The 14,232-nt window shown below is 34.1% G+C and overlaps 1 protein-coding gene and 1 long non-coding RNA gene across 3 annotated transcripts; one reads left to right on the top strand and one right to left on the bottom strand.

Annotated features, from left to right (window-relative positions):
- Positions 1–579: 579 nt before the first annotated feature.
- LOC114285003 (uncharacterized) lies at positions 580–9,151 on the bottom strand. 2 transcript variants are annotated; one of them, XR_014341016.1, is made up of 4 exons: positions 9,031–9,151; positions 2,445–2,594; positions 1,974–2,355; positions 580–945 (listed from the first exon to the last, which is right to left on the bottom strand). It is a non-coding gene; the product is annotated as an uncharacterized LOC114285003 (long non-coding RNA). The 2 variants fall into 2 exon arrangements; XR_014341015.1 differs by having other exon boundaries at positions 1,974–2,594.
- Positions 4,282–5,909, top strand: LOC114284998 (uncharacterized). The gene is made up of 2 exons (XM_028227972.2): positions 4,282–5,587; positions 5,695–5,909. Exons 1-2 carry the CDS (start codon positions 4,789–4,791, stop codon positions 5,721–5,723), a joined length of 828 nt encoding a protein of 275 aa, XP_028083773.2. The 5' UTR covers positions 4,282–4,788; the 3' UTR covers positions 5,724–5,909.
- Positions 9,152–14,232: the final 5,081 nt, after the last annotated feature.

Consider the following 14,232-nt stretch of genomic DNA (forward strand, 5'->3'; position numbering starts at 1 on the left):
ATCACTGCAACCCTTGCGATCAGATCGTGACCACTGTGACACCAAGCTCCTAAGATCTAGGGTTTTTGGTGGTGGTGGCGGAGATGGATGAGCTATGAGAGAGAGAGAGAGAGAGAGAGAGAGAGAGAGAAGAGTTCAGTATGGTGGTGGCGGCATTGGGTGGAGGTTTTGGAAGGGGAGGCGTTAGGGCAGTAGAGGACAACGGAAGGAGAGAGGCAAAGCACAGAGAGAGAGAGAGAGAGAGAGTATAGTGATATATATATATATATTATATAAGATATGTATGTTTCTATATATATATGGGCATATATATATATGTATGGGGGAGGTAAGAGCAGTATTGGAATTTGAACAATAATCTTGGATGAAATCAGCCAAATCTGTTTGAATTTTGAAGGGTGGGTAACAGAAGGGGGTATCTATATATTAGTTTCAAAAGTAAGGGAGGTCTGTGTAATTTTTGAAACTGCAGGGGAGGTCAGGGTAATTTACCCAAAGAAATAAGTAATATGACAACAATACGTAGCATTTCAACAGAAAATTGAAGTTTAAGAATTGAAATAACAAGTAATATGACTATCTGAAGCAAAATCTTACATTTTCTTTATAGGTAAATGTTCAAGCAATCCTTTAACAGATGTGAAGGGCACAACAGTTTGTTGTGAAGGTTTATTCATACCACTTACAAGTTTGGTCAGCATCTGCAAATGAAGATAGTTGCCCTTTCATAAGATGATGCAATATAAAAGACAAACAACGAAATGGCACATTGGATCCCACCTTGTTATGAGCGATTCCAGCAGAACATGTGAACTCAGTTTCCTTCAAAACTTGCATCCTAAGTTCTGCAACAATAAGGGCCCCACAAGCTAACAACTTATCAAGGTGATCGGCATCACTCCTATGGAGCCACTCCCTCACATTGTCTTTGTGATCACTTACATCCTATATCCAACGCCAATATTAGAATAGCAGCTGTTGGAAATGCAAAATGAATAGGCATGGAATTAAGTCATTCAAGAAAAGAACTTTTTCAATTATTCCCTCACCAATTAGTTTCTTGGTAAAGAGATTTACATTAATTATCTGAAAATATTCTGATACAATAGAATCTAATCCAATGTGATTACATGCTATAAATTAATTATCTGAAAATATTGATTATTTGTTATCTCAATTTTTCAGATGAAACGTTCAATTTGGTATACATTCCTCAACAAAGAACAATTCTAACGTATGTGTAGCAACAGCCAAAACTGAAATCCAATAACATTGCATATACTTTATAAACCAATGCAATGTTTCTTTTATTATCTAATTAATATTACAAAAAAAATATAAAATAAAATTCTCAGATTTGTAACGTACTAAATAGCATGAAAATCACCAACCTAGAACGCCAAAAGAACTTCAACTGCCAGATAAAGCCTATCATATGCTTAAAACATAAAAGATTGAACCTTCTTGAACTTCCAACCCGCAAATATAATACTCATTCGACATCAATTGACAATCCCACGCCATACTCCAACTTAAATGTCCCAGAGAAAGCCTACCAAAAAAAATTTTGGTGTATGTGTGCTCCTTGACTATAAAAAATAAAAAAAAATGCAGAAGTGAAAAACCAAAATTTGTCAAATTATTTAAATTTCACTTTTGTGTTTTCTAAGTTATTTCCGAACTATTGAGTTTTATGCATAAAAACATACAAAAACCTCAAAAATAGTAGAAAATTCAAATGATATTAATATCTTTGCGATTTGGTGGGCCAAAGGGAGCAAATTGCAGACAATTTAGAAGAATTTCTTTATCAAACATCCTATCTTGCATTTCTGTTGACTTGCCCTGAAATACATTACTTAAACATGATATAATGATTAATAACTTTAACATCAACAGCTTCAAAATCTTCTCAAACTCTGAACATTCATGTTCTGAGCAGTGTTGTTTGTCAAGGAAGCCCCATTAATTACCTCATTAAGACTCAAGATATGAGATTTTGGAGCTTGTTCATCAATTTTTTCCAAGCTCTCTAGAGGAGTTTCTGCTAACATTGCTTCTTCAGCAACATCAGTGAGATCAAGATACACTTCATCAATTGAAGCACGCTCACATCTACCCTTCCTTGCAAGAATAGAAACCACCTGCAAGTTTAAGCTTACTCAACCATGAGTTCCTTTTCAAAGTGAATTTCTACATATAGCAATCTTAGAACTGTGAAGATCGCCTATGAATTCTTTAAACCTCTGAACCCGCATTTTGGTATATGCTCAAGTCAGCTTTACCACAAGCAACTGGGACTTGGACAAGTTGGATTTGTGGCAAACTTGCTTCGCTTCATCACCTCGCATTGAACTTAAAAAACCCACATAATAGATTTCACCAATTAAAGAAGATCCAGTCATACATGAAGTACTCAGAAAAAATAAGAAACGAATACTTACCGCTTCACCCCATATTTACGGGCCTCATAGCTAACAGCAATCAAACCCGCACCTTTTCAGGAGTTGTACTGTACCACAGTAGTGGGCTGACCCCTTAAATGGGGCTATTTAAGTTGCTCCACTACATAGGCAAAACAAATACCAATTAGCCTGACCAAATCAAGGATCCCATATCACAACATAAGAAAGTCCACAACGAAAATTATGTTATTCTCTCTTTTGGTGAGCCTTTAGCCATCATTATTTAAAGAAAACTGAAAACAATGAAATGGGAGCTCTGCCAGAATGGTGTTCATGCACTCAACTATAGTGTGACATGCAAACAAAAATAGGGAAAACATATGATAATTGGCAAGGGTTTGCAAAATCATATTTGATTTCAATTAATGATAAAAAGATTGTCTCTTCATCTAAACTAAACTATATTCCATATATGATGTAACGAAACCGAAGTCAATTTCTGTTTGATATGCATTTTTAACCCACGTGTATTATTTACAATTAAAATCATGATGCAAAATTGGGTTTTATGGTTTCAAATGTTACATGCTTGTGAAATTGCTTAATTGGATTATAATGCAAGAGTTTGATAATGAATAATAGCGATCAGTTAAATAATAATTTGAAGAAATGAACAAAAATAGCATCATGAAGTGCACACCCTGCTCCGAAGCATACATGTTTTAGTTCCACAAGACTTCAAGGTAACGTTCGGTTCACTGGAATGGAATGATCATTCCATCAAAATATCCATTTCCATGCATGTTTGGTTGACCAAAAAAAAATAAAAAATTACACTACAAATAGAATCTGTTAGATAATATCTCAATGGGATCACATAATTAAATGTGGTGTTATCATTTATAAGAAGCCTACAATTTAAGTGATTCAATTTAGTTAATAGGCTTAAGGGTATATGTGTTATGGACCTAATGTGTAGATACTAGTTGTATAATTTCTATTTCTATGAGGGGCAGAAATAGAAATTAAAACATATTGGTTAAAGTTGGTTTTCATTCCTTTTGAACTTCCACAACCTTTCAGTTTTGAAAATCAATAAATAGAAATTAAAACCAATAATGGTTAAAGTTGGTTTTCATTCCTTTTGAACTTCCACAACCTTTCAGTTTTGAAAACCAATTACAACCTTTAAAAGGTTATGGTCCCTATTCATTCCCAAGTGGAAAAATAAGAACACTGCCATTTTTCTTTCTAAATCCTCTCAAGGAGAAACATAAGGCACCAAAGGGGAAAAGATTAGAAGGCAATAACATAATCAATAACAAAGAGTTCATTGATAATCACGCTTCCGTTTAACCGTTCATCAATGGATTCAGGTATGTCATTTTGTCTTGATTTCTTGATAATACACATGGTAAATGATCCAAAGTGTAAGGTTTATGTTCTGAAATTTATGTTGACAATTGGTATCAGAGCATGCATATCATGTGTCTTATCAGAATTGATATGCTTTATTCATTCTATTTAGTTTCCTGGAATCAGATTCTGAATTTTCTTATGGATGTAAATTCTGTTTTTTCCTGTTTTGTTCTGTGAAAATGGCAATCTGTTTTCTGGAATTGTAAAATGATTCGGTGGGCTGTTTTTTTTTTTTTTTTTTTTTTCTCTCAAATGGATGAACATCATGTATTTATATATATATAGATATATCTTGCGATTTGATCGGTTTAATTTTATATATAAATACATGATGTTCATCCACTTGAGAGGAAAAAAAAAAAAAAACACTATTTGTTTTTTGGACCCGTCAATTCTATTTATATATGTATATATATAATTGGAATTGCTGCAGATCATATAACATATACGGGGTCACAAATTTAGAAATCTTTAAATTTAATGTAATTTCATACAACGTCTATAGAAATTTAATTTTCTAACACTCTCAATATAAGTCAATTCAAACAAGATGTCACAAAAGTGATCTCTCTTGTCTAGATTGTTTTATATGGAATGTTTTGAAGTTCATGTCTGTGTATCTCATGCGGGTATTTATCGGTCCAAAGACATGATTAAGACTTGGCAGAATTACACACACATTTTGTGGTGATAAACATGTGCCAATTGTCAAGAAAACCTAATGTGAATAATAAATCCATCAAAAGATAGATTTGTTATTTGACATAACTTATTGTCAATGTTTGATCATTACAACAAGAATACCACTTACAGCTAATATCACTACCCAAAGGCTTGGTATTAATGTTGTGCTAGGTATCTTGAGATGTTGTCATTAAATTAATTTATTTAGAGATTATCTGTTTGGTAACTTAATGTGAGCATAATTGTTTATTCCTTTTATTTTCTTTTCTATTCAGCTTTAATGTCGACTACTTCAATCTCTGGCAACATGAACAATGTTCCAATGTTAAATGGAACAAACTTTAAGGACTGGAAAGAGAACATATTGATTGTTCTCGGCTGCATGGACATAGACTTGGCATTAAGGATGCCAAAACCGAATGCTCTCACTGCACAAAGTACTCCTGAGGAAACTGTGTACTTTGAAAAGTGGGATCGTTCTAACAGGCTAAGTCTTATGATCATGAAGCGTGGGATTCCAGAAGTTTTTCGGGGTGCAATAACAGAGGTTGTTACCGTTGCCGGTGAATTTCTTTCAGAAATTCAAAAGCGTTTTGCTAAAAACGATAAGGCTGAAACAAGCACGCTTTTAGCAAGCTTGATTTCAATAAAGTATAAAGGCAAGGGTAATGTTCGCGAGTACATCATGGAAATGTCTCATCTTGCTTCAAAACTTAAGGCACTAAAGCTCGACCTATCTGATGATTTGCTCGTGCATTTAGTTCTCATCTCTCTTCCTGCACAATTTAACCAATTTAAGGTCAGTTATAACTGCCAGAAGGAGAAATGGACTCTCAATGAGCTCATTTCATTTTGTGTGCAAGAGGAAGAGAGATTGAAGCAAGAAAGGACTGAAAGTGCTCATCTGGCAAGCACCTCCAAGCATACGGGCAAAAGAAAGCATAAGGGAAAGGAAGTTGCTATTCCTCAGGGTCTGGAACCAAAGAAACAGAAAGTGCAGGATGGTTGTTTCTTTTGTGGCAAGCCCGGACACAGAAAGAAGGATTGTGCCAAATACGTCGCCTGGCGTGTAAAGAAAGGTACATTTCATGTTTTGGTCTGTTCTGAAATAAATTTAGCTTCAGTACCAAGAAACACTTGGTGGGTAGATTCTGGTGCTACTACTCACATATGTGTTTCTATGCAGGGTTGCCTGAACTACCGAAATCCAACTGATGCTGAAAGATACATCTTTGTGGGTGATGGCAAGTCAATAGAAGTGCAGGCAATAGCGCACTTTAGATTATTACTGAAAACCGGTTATTATTTGGATTTATTAGAAACTTTTGTTGTACCATCCTTTAGACGGAATTTAATTTCTGTTTCTGTATTGGACAAATTGGGATATTATTGTTCTTTTGGAAATATGAAGTTTAGTATGTCTATTAATTCCAATGTTGTTGGTACTGGTTTACTTAATGTGTTTGATAATCTATATTTGCTCGAAACTATTGCATCTTATACTGCAACCTTGCACGTGGAATCACGAGGTACAAAGCGTAAATTAACTAAGGAAAATTCAGCCTCATTATGGCACAAACGCCTAGGTCACATCTCTAAATCTAGAGTTGAGCGCCTTGTGTCTGATGAAATTTTGGACTCTCTTGATTTTTCAGATTTTGATGTCTGTGTTGAGTGTATCAAGGGAAAACAGACCAAAATAAAGAAATATGGTGCCCATAGGACTACAGATGTCTTAGAATTAATTCATACGGACATTTGTGGCCCATTCCCTATGGCGTCTTGGAATGGTCAACAATATTTTATCACATTCATAGACGACTATTCCAGATATGGGTATCTATTTCTTATGCATGAGAAATCACAGTCTTTGGACGTATTCAAAAAATTTAAGGCCGAAGTTGAGTTACAACTCAACAAATGGATTAAAAGTGTCAGGTCTGACTGTGGTGGTGAATACTATGGCAAATATGATGGATCAGGTGAACAACGTCTAGGACCGTTTGCAAAATACCTGGAGGAATATGGAATCGTCCTACAATACACCATGCCAGGATCACCTAGCATGAATGGTGTATCTGAGAGACGAAACCGGACTCTTAAGGATATGGTAAGAAGTATGATCAGTCATTCTACTTTACCAGAGTCCCTCTGGGGTGAGGCTCTAAAGACAACAACTTATATCTTAAATCGGGTGCCAACTAAAGCAGTTGTAAAAACACCTTATGAGCTTTGGGTTGGGCGAAAGCCTAGTCTAAAACATTTGCATGTGTGGGGGTGTCCTGCTGAGGCGAGGCCTTATAAACCTCATGAACGAAAATCGGACTCTAAAACCATTAGCAGCTACTTTATTGGCTATGCCGAACGATCACGGGGTTACAAGTTTTATGATCCCACAAATAGGTCAATATTTGAGACGGGAATTGCAACTTTTTTTGAGGATGTTGAGTTTGGGGAGAGAAATCCAGTTAGAGACATTGTCTTTGAGGAGGAAATAGGAGTAATCCCACTTCCTACTACTACTTTTGACCAATCACAGGTTCCTATACCTGTCATTGCTCGAGAAGTAATTTCGGATCCTCAACCAGACAATGTTGTTCAAGATAATATAGTTCAAACCCCCATTCAAGATGAGGTAATTGTTCCTGAGGAACAAACTCTACAACCTCAACCTCAAGAATCTGTGCCATTAAGGCGATCCACCAGAGAAAGGAGATTTGCATTTTCAGATGATTATATTGTATATCTCCAGGAACATGAGGTAGAAAATGGAATGTCGAAAGATGATCCAATCAACTTTCGTCAAGCCATGGAAAGTTACAACTCTCATAAGTGGATAGAAGCCATGAATGAAGAATATAAGTCTATGTAAGACAATAAAGTTTGGGAACTTGTCTCATTAAAAGAAAGAGTGCAGAGTGGACAGATTTCCATAGAGCACATTGGGACAAACTCCATGATAGCGGATCTACTTACGAAGGGACTACCACCCAAGGTCTTTCATGAGCACACTGCTCAGATAGGTGTTGTTCTATTTGAGAACATTCTGGTTTAGTGGGAGTTTGTATTTATATTACTGCTTTATGTCAGCCTTGAGTTTTATCTATGTAATTAGATTAATTTCTGCAGAAATGAAATATTCAGTTTATTACGCTCTGTTACGTATTGTGAAGTATTGATCTCAATAAAGTTAAGTAGGACCAGTTGGAAATAGGCATGTATGGATCACATCACATGTAATTTCCATGCTACGCATCCATGATCGATCTATGTCATTTAGCTGTATTAGTATACGTGACCATTGGTGGGTCGAGTTACGATTGATGTAACGAAGACCGCTTTGATCCTATATTAATATAGTTAATGGACAAGATTGTTTGGATACCCTCAAGTTATGATAACAAATTTCTGAGCTCACTAAAGTTAAGCACATTTTTCAGGATACATATGTGGTCCAGTGGGAGATTGTTAGATAATGTCTCAATGGGACCACATAATTAAATGTGGTGTTATCATTTATAAGAAGCCTACAATTTAAGTGATTCAATTTAGTTAATAGGCTTAAGGGTATATGTGTTATGGACCTAATGTGTAGATACTAGTTGTATAATTTCTATTTCTATGAGGAGCAGAAATAGAAATTAAAACATATTGGTTAAAGTTGGTTTTCATTCCTTTTGAACTTCCACAACTTTTTAGTTTTGAAAACCAATAAATAGAAATTAAAACCAATAATGGTTAAAGTTAGTTTTCATTCCTTTTGAACTTCCACAACCTTTCAGTTTTGAAAACCAATTACAACCTTTAAAAGGTTATGGTCCCTATTCCTTCCCAAGTGGAAAAATAAGAACGCTGCCATTTTTCTTTCTAAATCCTCTCAAGGAGAAACATAAGGCACCAAAGGGGAAAGGATTAGAAGGCAATAACATAATCAATAACAAAGAGTTCATTGATAATCACGCTTCCGTTTAACCGTTCATCAATGGATTCAGGTATGTCATTTTGTCTTGATTTCTTGATAATACACATGGTAAATGATCCAAAGTGTAAGGTTTATGTTCTGAAATTTATGTTGGCAGAATCATCATTTACCAATGTAACGGAATGATCATTCTATTATATTCCAATTTCCATCTCACTTTCCAGTGAACCAATAGAGCATAATGGTGTCAAGAATTAAAGAAAATGGTCATGTATAACATCTTTATAAAATTGCAGAATTGGGTTCTTATGGTTTTGCATGTTACATGCTTGTAAAATTGCTTAATTGGGTTATAATATGAAAAATAGTTTGATTATGAATAACAGTGATCAGGTACTTAATAATTTCAATAAAAAAAAAAAAAATTGAAGCAGTATGTTTGTAACCCAATAAATGTAGAAAATCAAAGGGAAAATGTTGGGTTTTGCCATTGAATTCGTTGAAACAGAACACTGCATTCTAAGTGCCCTAAAAACCCTGACAATTAATTAAAACAGAGAGAGAGAGAGAGAGAGAGAGAGAGAGAGAGAGAGAGGAAACCTTGAACGTAGAAACAGTCCATGTCGAGGTGAGCGATGACCCTTGCACCAGATGATTCGGGTCGTGCCACTGGCATCTTCTCTCTCTCTGTCCCTCCCTCCCATTTAAGGTGATACAATCAATGTGAGACAAGAAGGAAAGGCATGACATTTTCTCTGTTTTTTTTTTATTTTTTTATTTTTTTTTGAATTTTCAGAATTTATTTTGATTTTTTAAATTTAAATTGGTAAAAATAAATAAATACTCATGATTTTTATATAATTTTTTTAATAAAGAATGATTTTTAAAATATTTAAAATATGATTTTTATTGTTTCTTTTTTTTAGATATAAAAAAAATAAGTTCTTAGAATTAGTATTAGCAACCGTAGAAAAAAAAAATGATAAATTACAAACACACTCCATAAGGTTTACTTAAATTACAAATTATCTCTGTGATTTTGAAAATTACATTATGTCTCCTAAGGTTTCTAATTTCATAATAAATAAGTACTTTTATTAATAATTTATCAAGTTAATTAACAGTTTTTAATAATATTAAAACTTTATTTCAATTAATAATTTTATTATTGTATAGGTGAACAGTTAGAAATTTTACTTTTTCTAATTAATTCTGTTAAATAAAAAATTCTAATAGTGAGGTATTTGTAATTTTCTAAATCACATGGGACAATTCATATTTTAAGCAAATCTCAAAGGGCGTATTTGTAATTTATCCTTAAAAAAAGAAGAAGAAAAAGAAGAAGAGAAGACAATATATATAGATTTAAAGTGAAAAATGTTCCCCTTTTTACTACTTGCACACACATTTTTTCTCTTATGAGTACACTTACTATTTTAAAAACAAATATATACATATATATATATATATATATATATATATGGGCAAATTACACATACCTCCCTCGAGGTTTAGCTAAATTACAGATACCCCTCTGAGGTTTCAAAAATTACATCCCACCCCCTGAGGTTTATATTTTCATAACAATTTGCCCCCTGAGGTTTATATTTCATAAAAAATTGCCCCTTAATTTGTTATGCTAATATAACATTCACGAGGGAATTTGTAATTTCTCAAACCTCATGGGGGTATCTGTAATTTAGCCAAACCTCGAAGGGGTATGTGTAATTTGCCCTATATATATATATATATATATATAGATATATTATGATTTTTTACCTTTAAAATTATCATTTACAACAAAATGAATGATAATTATATGTGAGGATAAAATGATAGTAATAAAATTCTTGATTGCCAATTGGGCTCCTTCAAAAATTGGGCCAGCTTGGCCTACCCATTTCCAAATTCCTAAGCCCTTCCCCTAAGCCCAAATATTCAAGGACCAAGGGCCTGAGATTCGGCTTTAGTCTTGAACCTGAGGGCTTTTTCTTTTTCTTTTTTTTTGGAAATTTTCAAATTTTAGTGTAAATTATAAATTCATAATATAAAAAAATTATGTTAATTTTCTTAACTTTCTAGTTACTCATTTATCAATTTTAGTGTTGCTTATTATGTTAATTTTAGTGTCATTACCACCCCTACCACCACTACACAATCATCACCACCGATAGAGATGGTCACAGGTCAGATTTTGGACGGATTTATAGAAATTCGTGCCCACCCCGTATCATATCGAGAGCGGGGCAAATCGGGAAGTAACGGAAGGGGTGGACGCTAGAAGGGAAGCAGGTTAATTTTGTAAATTGAAAAATAAAAACATTAGTATATTACAAATAATAATACTTAATAAGATTTTTATTATATAAAATAGAAAATAAATGAATAAAAATTAATATTAAGTATAATGAAAAATAAATAACTAATATATATTATATACATGTAAATATATTTAATAAATATAATTGGGGTAGGGTTTGGGTGGAACGGGGCGGGGGAAGCAAAACCCGTCTTGTCCCACTTCTTAATCAAGGCAGGGAAAATTCGTGGCAAGACTCTACCAACTTGCATCACATTTGCTCTATAAATTAAAATTCGCTGTTCAACCATCTATCAACCTTCCATACACATGCTTCTCATTTAATGTTTAGGATTGACAATTCAATTTTTTATTATTTATTTGCTTCACATGCTTCTCTCAGTGGACAAAAATTCAAAGAATACGTACATATTTATTATTTTTTATTAATGGCCATTGCAGATCAAAAAAACTTTTTGAGTTTCTATATTTTTTTTCTTTATAATTGTCTTGGACACTGATACAATCATTCTCTCTAGGAACTTGGTCATTTTCTCTCCCATCAACACCAACACCAACTCTATATGACGGGGGCAAAGCAAAGCAACGAACGCAGAAAAAGAGCACCAAAAAAAAAAAAAAACTCAAAGAGTTTGCAAACGAATGCAGAAGAAGAGCCCCAAAAAAAGCTCAAGAGTTTGCATACTCGTATATTCCTATCTGCAGAGCATATATTCATCCATGACAAAGGTATGATATCCTTCCAAACACTTCTAGATTTTCCATTTCTTTTACAGAAATACTTTTTTTTGTATTAATGTGTTGTATGTTAACAGATTTTTCATGGATCCCCATAGTCAAAACATGGACTCTGAACATGAAGTTGAAGAACCAAGTGCAACTCCACTTTGGAAATATGTTACAAAAGTTCCTGGTGAAGCATCTAGTGCCAAACCTGGAGGTGGTGGATCAATGAAATTCATTTGCAATTTTGGTTGCAAAACTGAGGCATATACTGGTTCTTATTCACGAGTTCGACAACACTTAATTGGAAAATTACCAGGCCAAAGATATCAAGGGATATGAGTATGTCCAAAGCTGAGCCAGGCTGAGAAGGAATTACTAAAGGAAGAAGAGTTAGTTGCACAAAGAATTTTTGGCGGAAATTGTAAGTCTAGAAAAATTCCCATGCCTTCAAAGACACAACAACCATCTCAGACCACTGGAAAATCTTCAGTCAAGGATTCAGTTGACAAAATGTTTCAAACAGCTAGTAGAGAAGAAGTTGATCAGAAGATTGCAAGATGCATTTACGGTAATGGCATTGCTTTCAATGTTGTGAGGTCACCATTATGGGCAGATATGGTCTCTTCTATTCTCAATGCACCAAAAGGGTACAAATCCCCCAACTATGAGAAAGTTAGGACTGCTCTTTCGGACAAAAAACATAAGAAGGTGCAACAATCTCTCACTCCCTTGATACAGGATTGGAGCACTCATGGGGTCTCTATTATTTCTGATGGTTGGTCTAATTTAAAAAACCAACCTCTTATTAACATCATGGCTATCTCTGGAGGTAAAGCCATTTTTACAAATGGGCATGATGTTTCTTCCATAGAGAAGACTAGGGCTAATATTGTTGAGTTGCTCTTGAAGGCCATTGATTATGTTGGCCCTTCTAACGTGGTCCAAGTTGTGACAGATAATGCTTCCAATTGCAAGGCTGCAGGTGCGATAATTCAGCGGAAGCATGCCCATATTTTTGGTCTGGTTGTATAGCACATACCTTAAATCTGTTGATGAAGGATATAGCTAAAAGTGAGGATTTATTGCTGTCCTTTGTTGACGAGTCTTAGAAAAAAGGCAAGGGAATTGTTAAATACATCAAAAATCACTCCTCTTGTCAGTACTTGTTCAAGACCTTTTCAGCATTGGAGCTTCTCAAAGCAAAAAAAAACTAGGTTTGGCCATAATTTTATTGTATTGCAACGACTTGTTAAAGTGAGACCATCATTAATGTCTATGGCTCTAAGCAAGCAATGGGATAACTTGAGGAGGAGTTCATCCTCACCAGAGCAACATGACATTGTCCAACAAACAATTATGGACAATGACTTTTGGAAAAAATAAAAAAAAGTCCTCTAGTTTACAAAGCATATATATAAGATGCTTCGTTTTTTCTAATTATGATAAAGCAGTTATTGGGGAGGTTTATGAGCAAATGGATACAATGTTAGGAAATATCAAAGACTCTCTTTCTGATGATCTTACAATCTATGATTTGGTTCAACAACATGTGGTGGCAAGATGGGATAAAATGAATATTCCTCTACATTGCCTTGCATATGTTCTTATTCCTGAGTACTACACAAATTCTTGGCTTTCACAACCAGCTCCTGGTGGTGTGAGTAGGAAGAAGCCTCATTTTGATAAAGAGGTGCAAACAAGATATCTTCAAGCAATTGAAAAAATTGTTGTTGACCAAAATGAAGCTTCTTTTATACGCCATCAAATTAGTGATTTTGTGAGTAACAAAGGTGTTTTTGCACAACCCCAAGCTGTGAAAGATAGAGCAACCATGACTGCATTATCATGGTGGCATATGTATGGTCTGGCTGCTCTTGAATTGTTCTCATTGGCAGTAAAAGTTTTGTCTCAAAGTGTAAACACTTCTTGTGTTGAGAGATGTTAGAGTACCTATTCCTACATTCACAATGTGAAAAGGAACAAGTTGAATGCGGATCGCGCTGAAAAATTAGTTGTTGTGCACTAAAATCATAGGTTACTCTTTTCTTCTTTGTTTTATTTGTATTATCTATTATGTTCTAGTTTTTGTATTTTTTCTTTCTTTCTTATTATAGTATAATATTTGTTCTTCTTTTGTCAACAAATTATAGGTTGTTGACAAGATATAGGGATGATTATGAGGACTTCAATAATTGGGATGCCTATCCAGAAGATGCCAACATAGAGGAGGATTTCACTACAATGCACTTTGGAGAAATAATGAATCAAAAACATCTTGTTTGTTTGTTTGTTTGTTTTTTTTATCTTTGTTTTTGATAGCAACTCTACTTTTGTGGATTGGAACTTTTGTTGTTTTGCTGGATTTTTGTTTTTTTGTGGTGATGGTTAATTTGTTTGCCCAGCCTTAATGATATATTTTGTCTATCTAATGGGAATTTATAAAATATTTGTCAATTTATTTATTAAAAAAAAATGTATACATGTATGTCAATTAAAAAAATACATATAGATGAATTAAAAATATAATTAATAAAAATAATATATAAGCGCTCCTAATTTACAACTTCTCTAGGTGGTCGCGTTCCCCCGCTCTCGCCCCGCTCCTGCTCCCGCTTCGTGCAACTAAGCTATGGAATTCAGTACATGGAATCCATATTATCCTACATCTATAAAATAAATCTTCAATGACACCATTTTTTTTTTTTTTTTTCTGTCTGACTAATCTATTGAGATTCCACTCTTGTATTATATGTTAG

This window comes from Camellia sinensis, chromosome 9, assembly GCF_055761805.1.
Source record: "Camellia sinensis isolate YWXY chromosome 9, ASM5576180v1, whole genome shotgun sequence".
Lineage (NCBI taxonomy): Eukaryota > Viridiplantae > Streptophyta > Magnoliopsida > Ericales > Theaceae > Camellia > Camellia sinensis.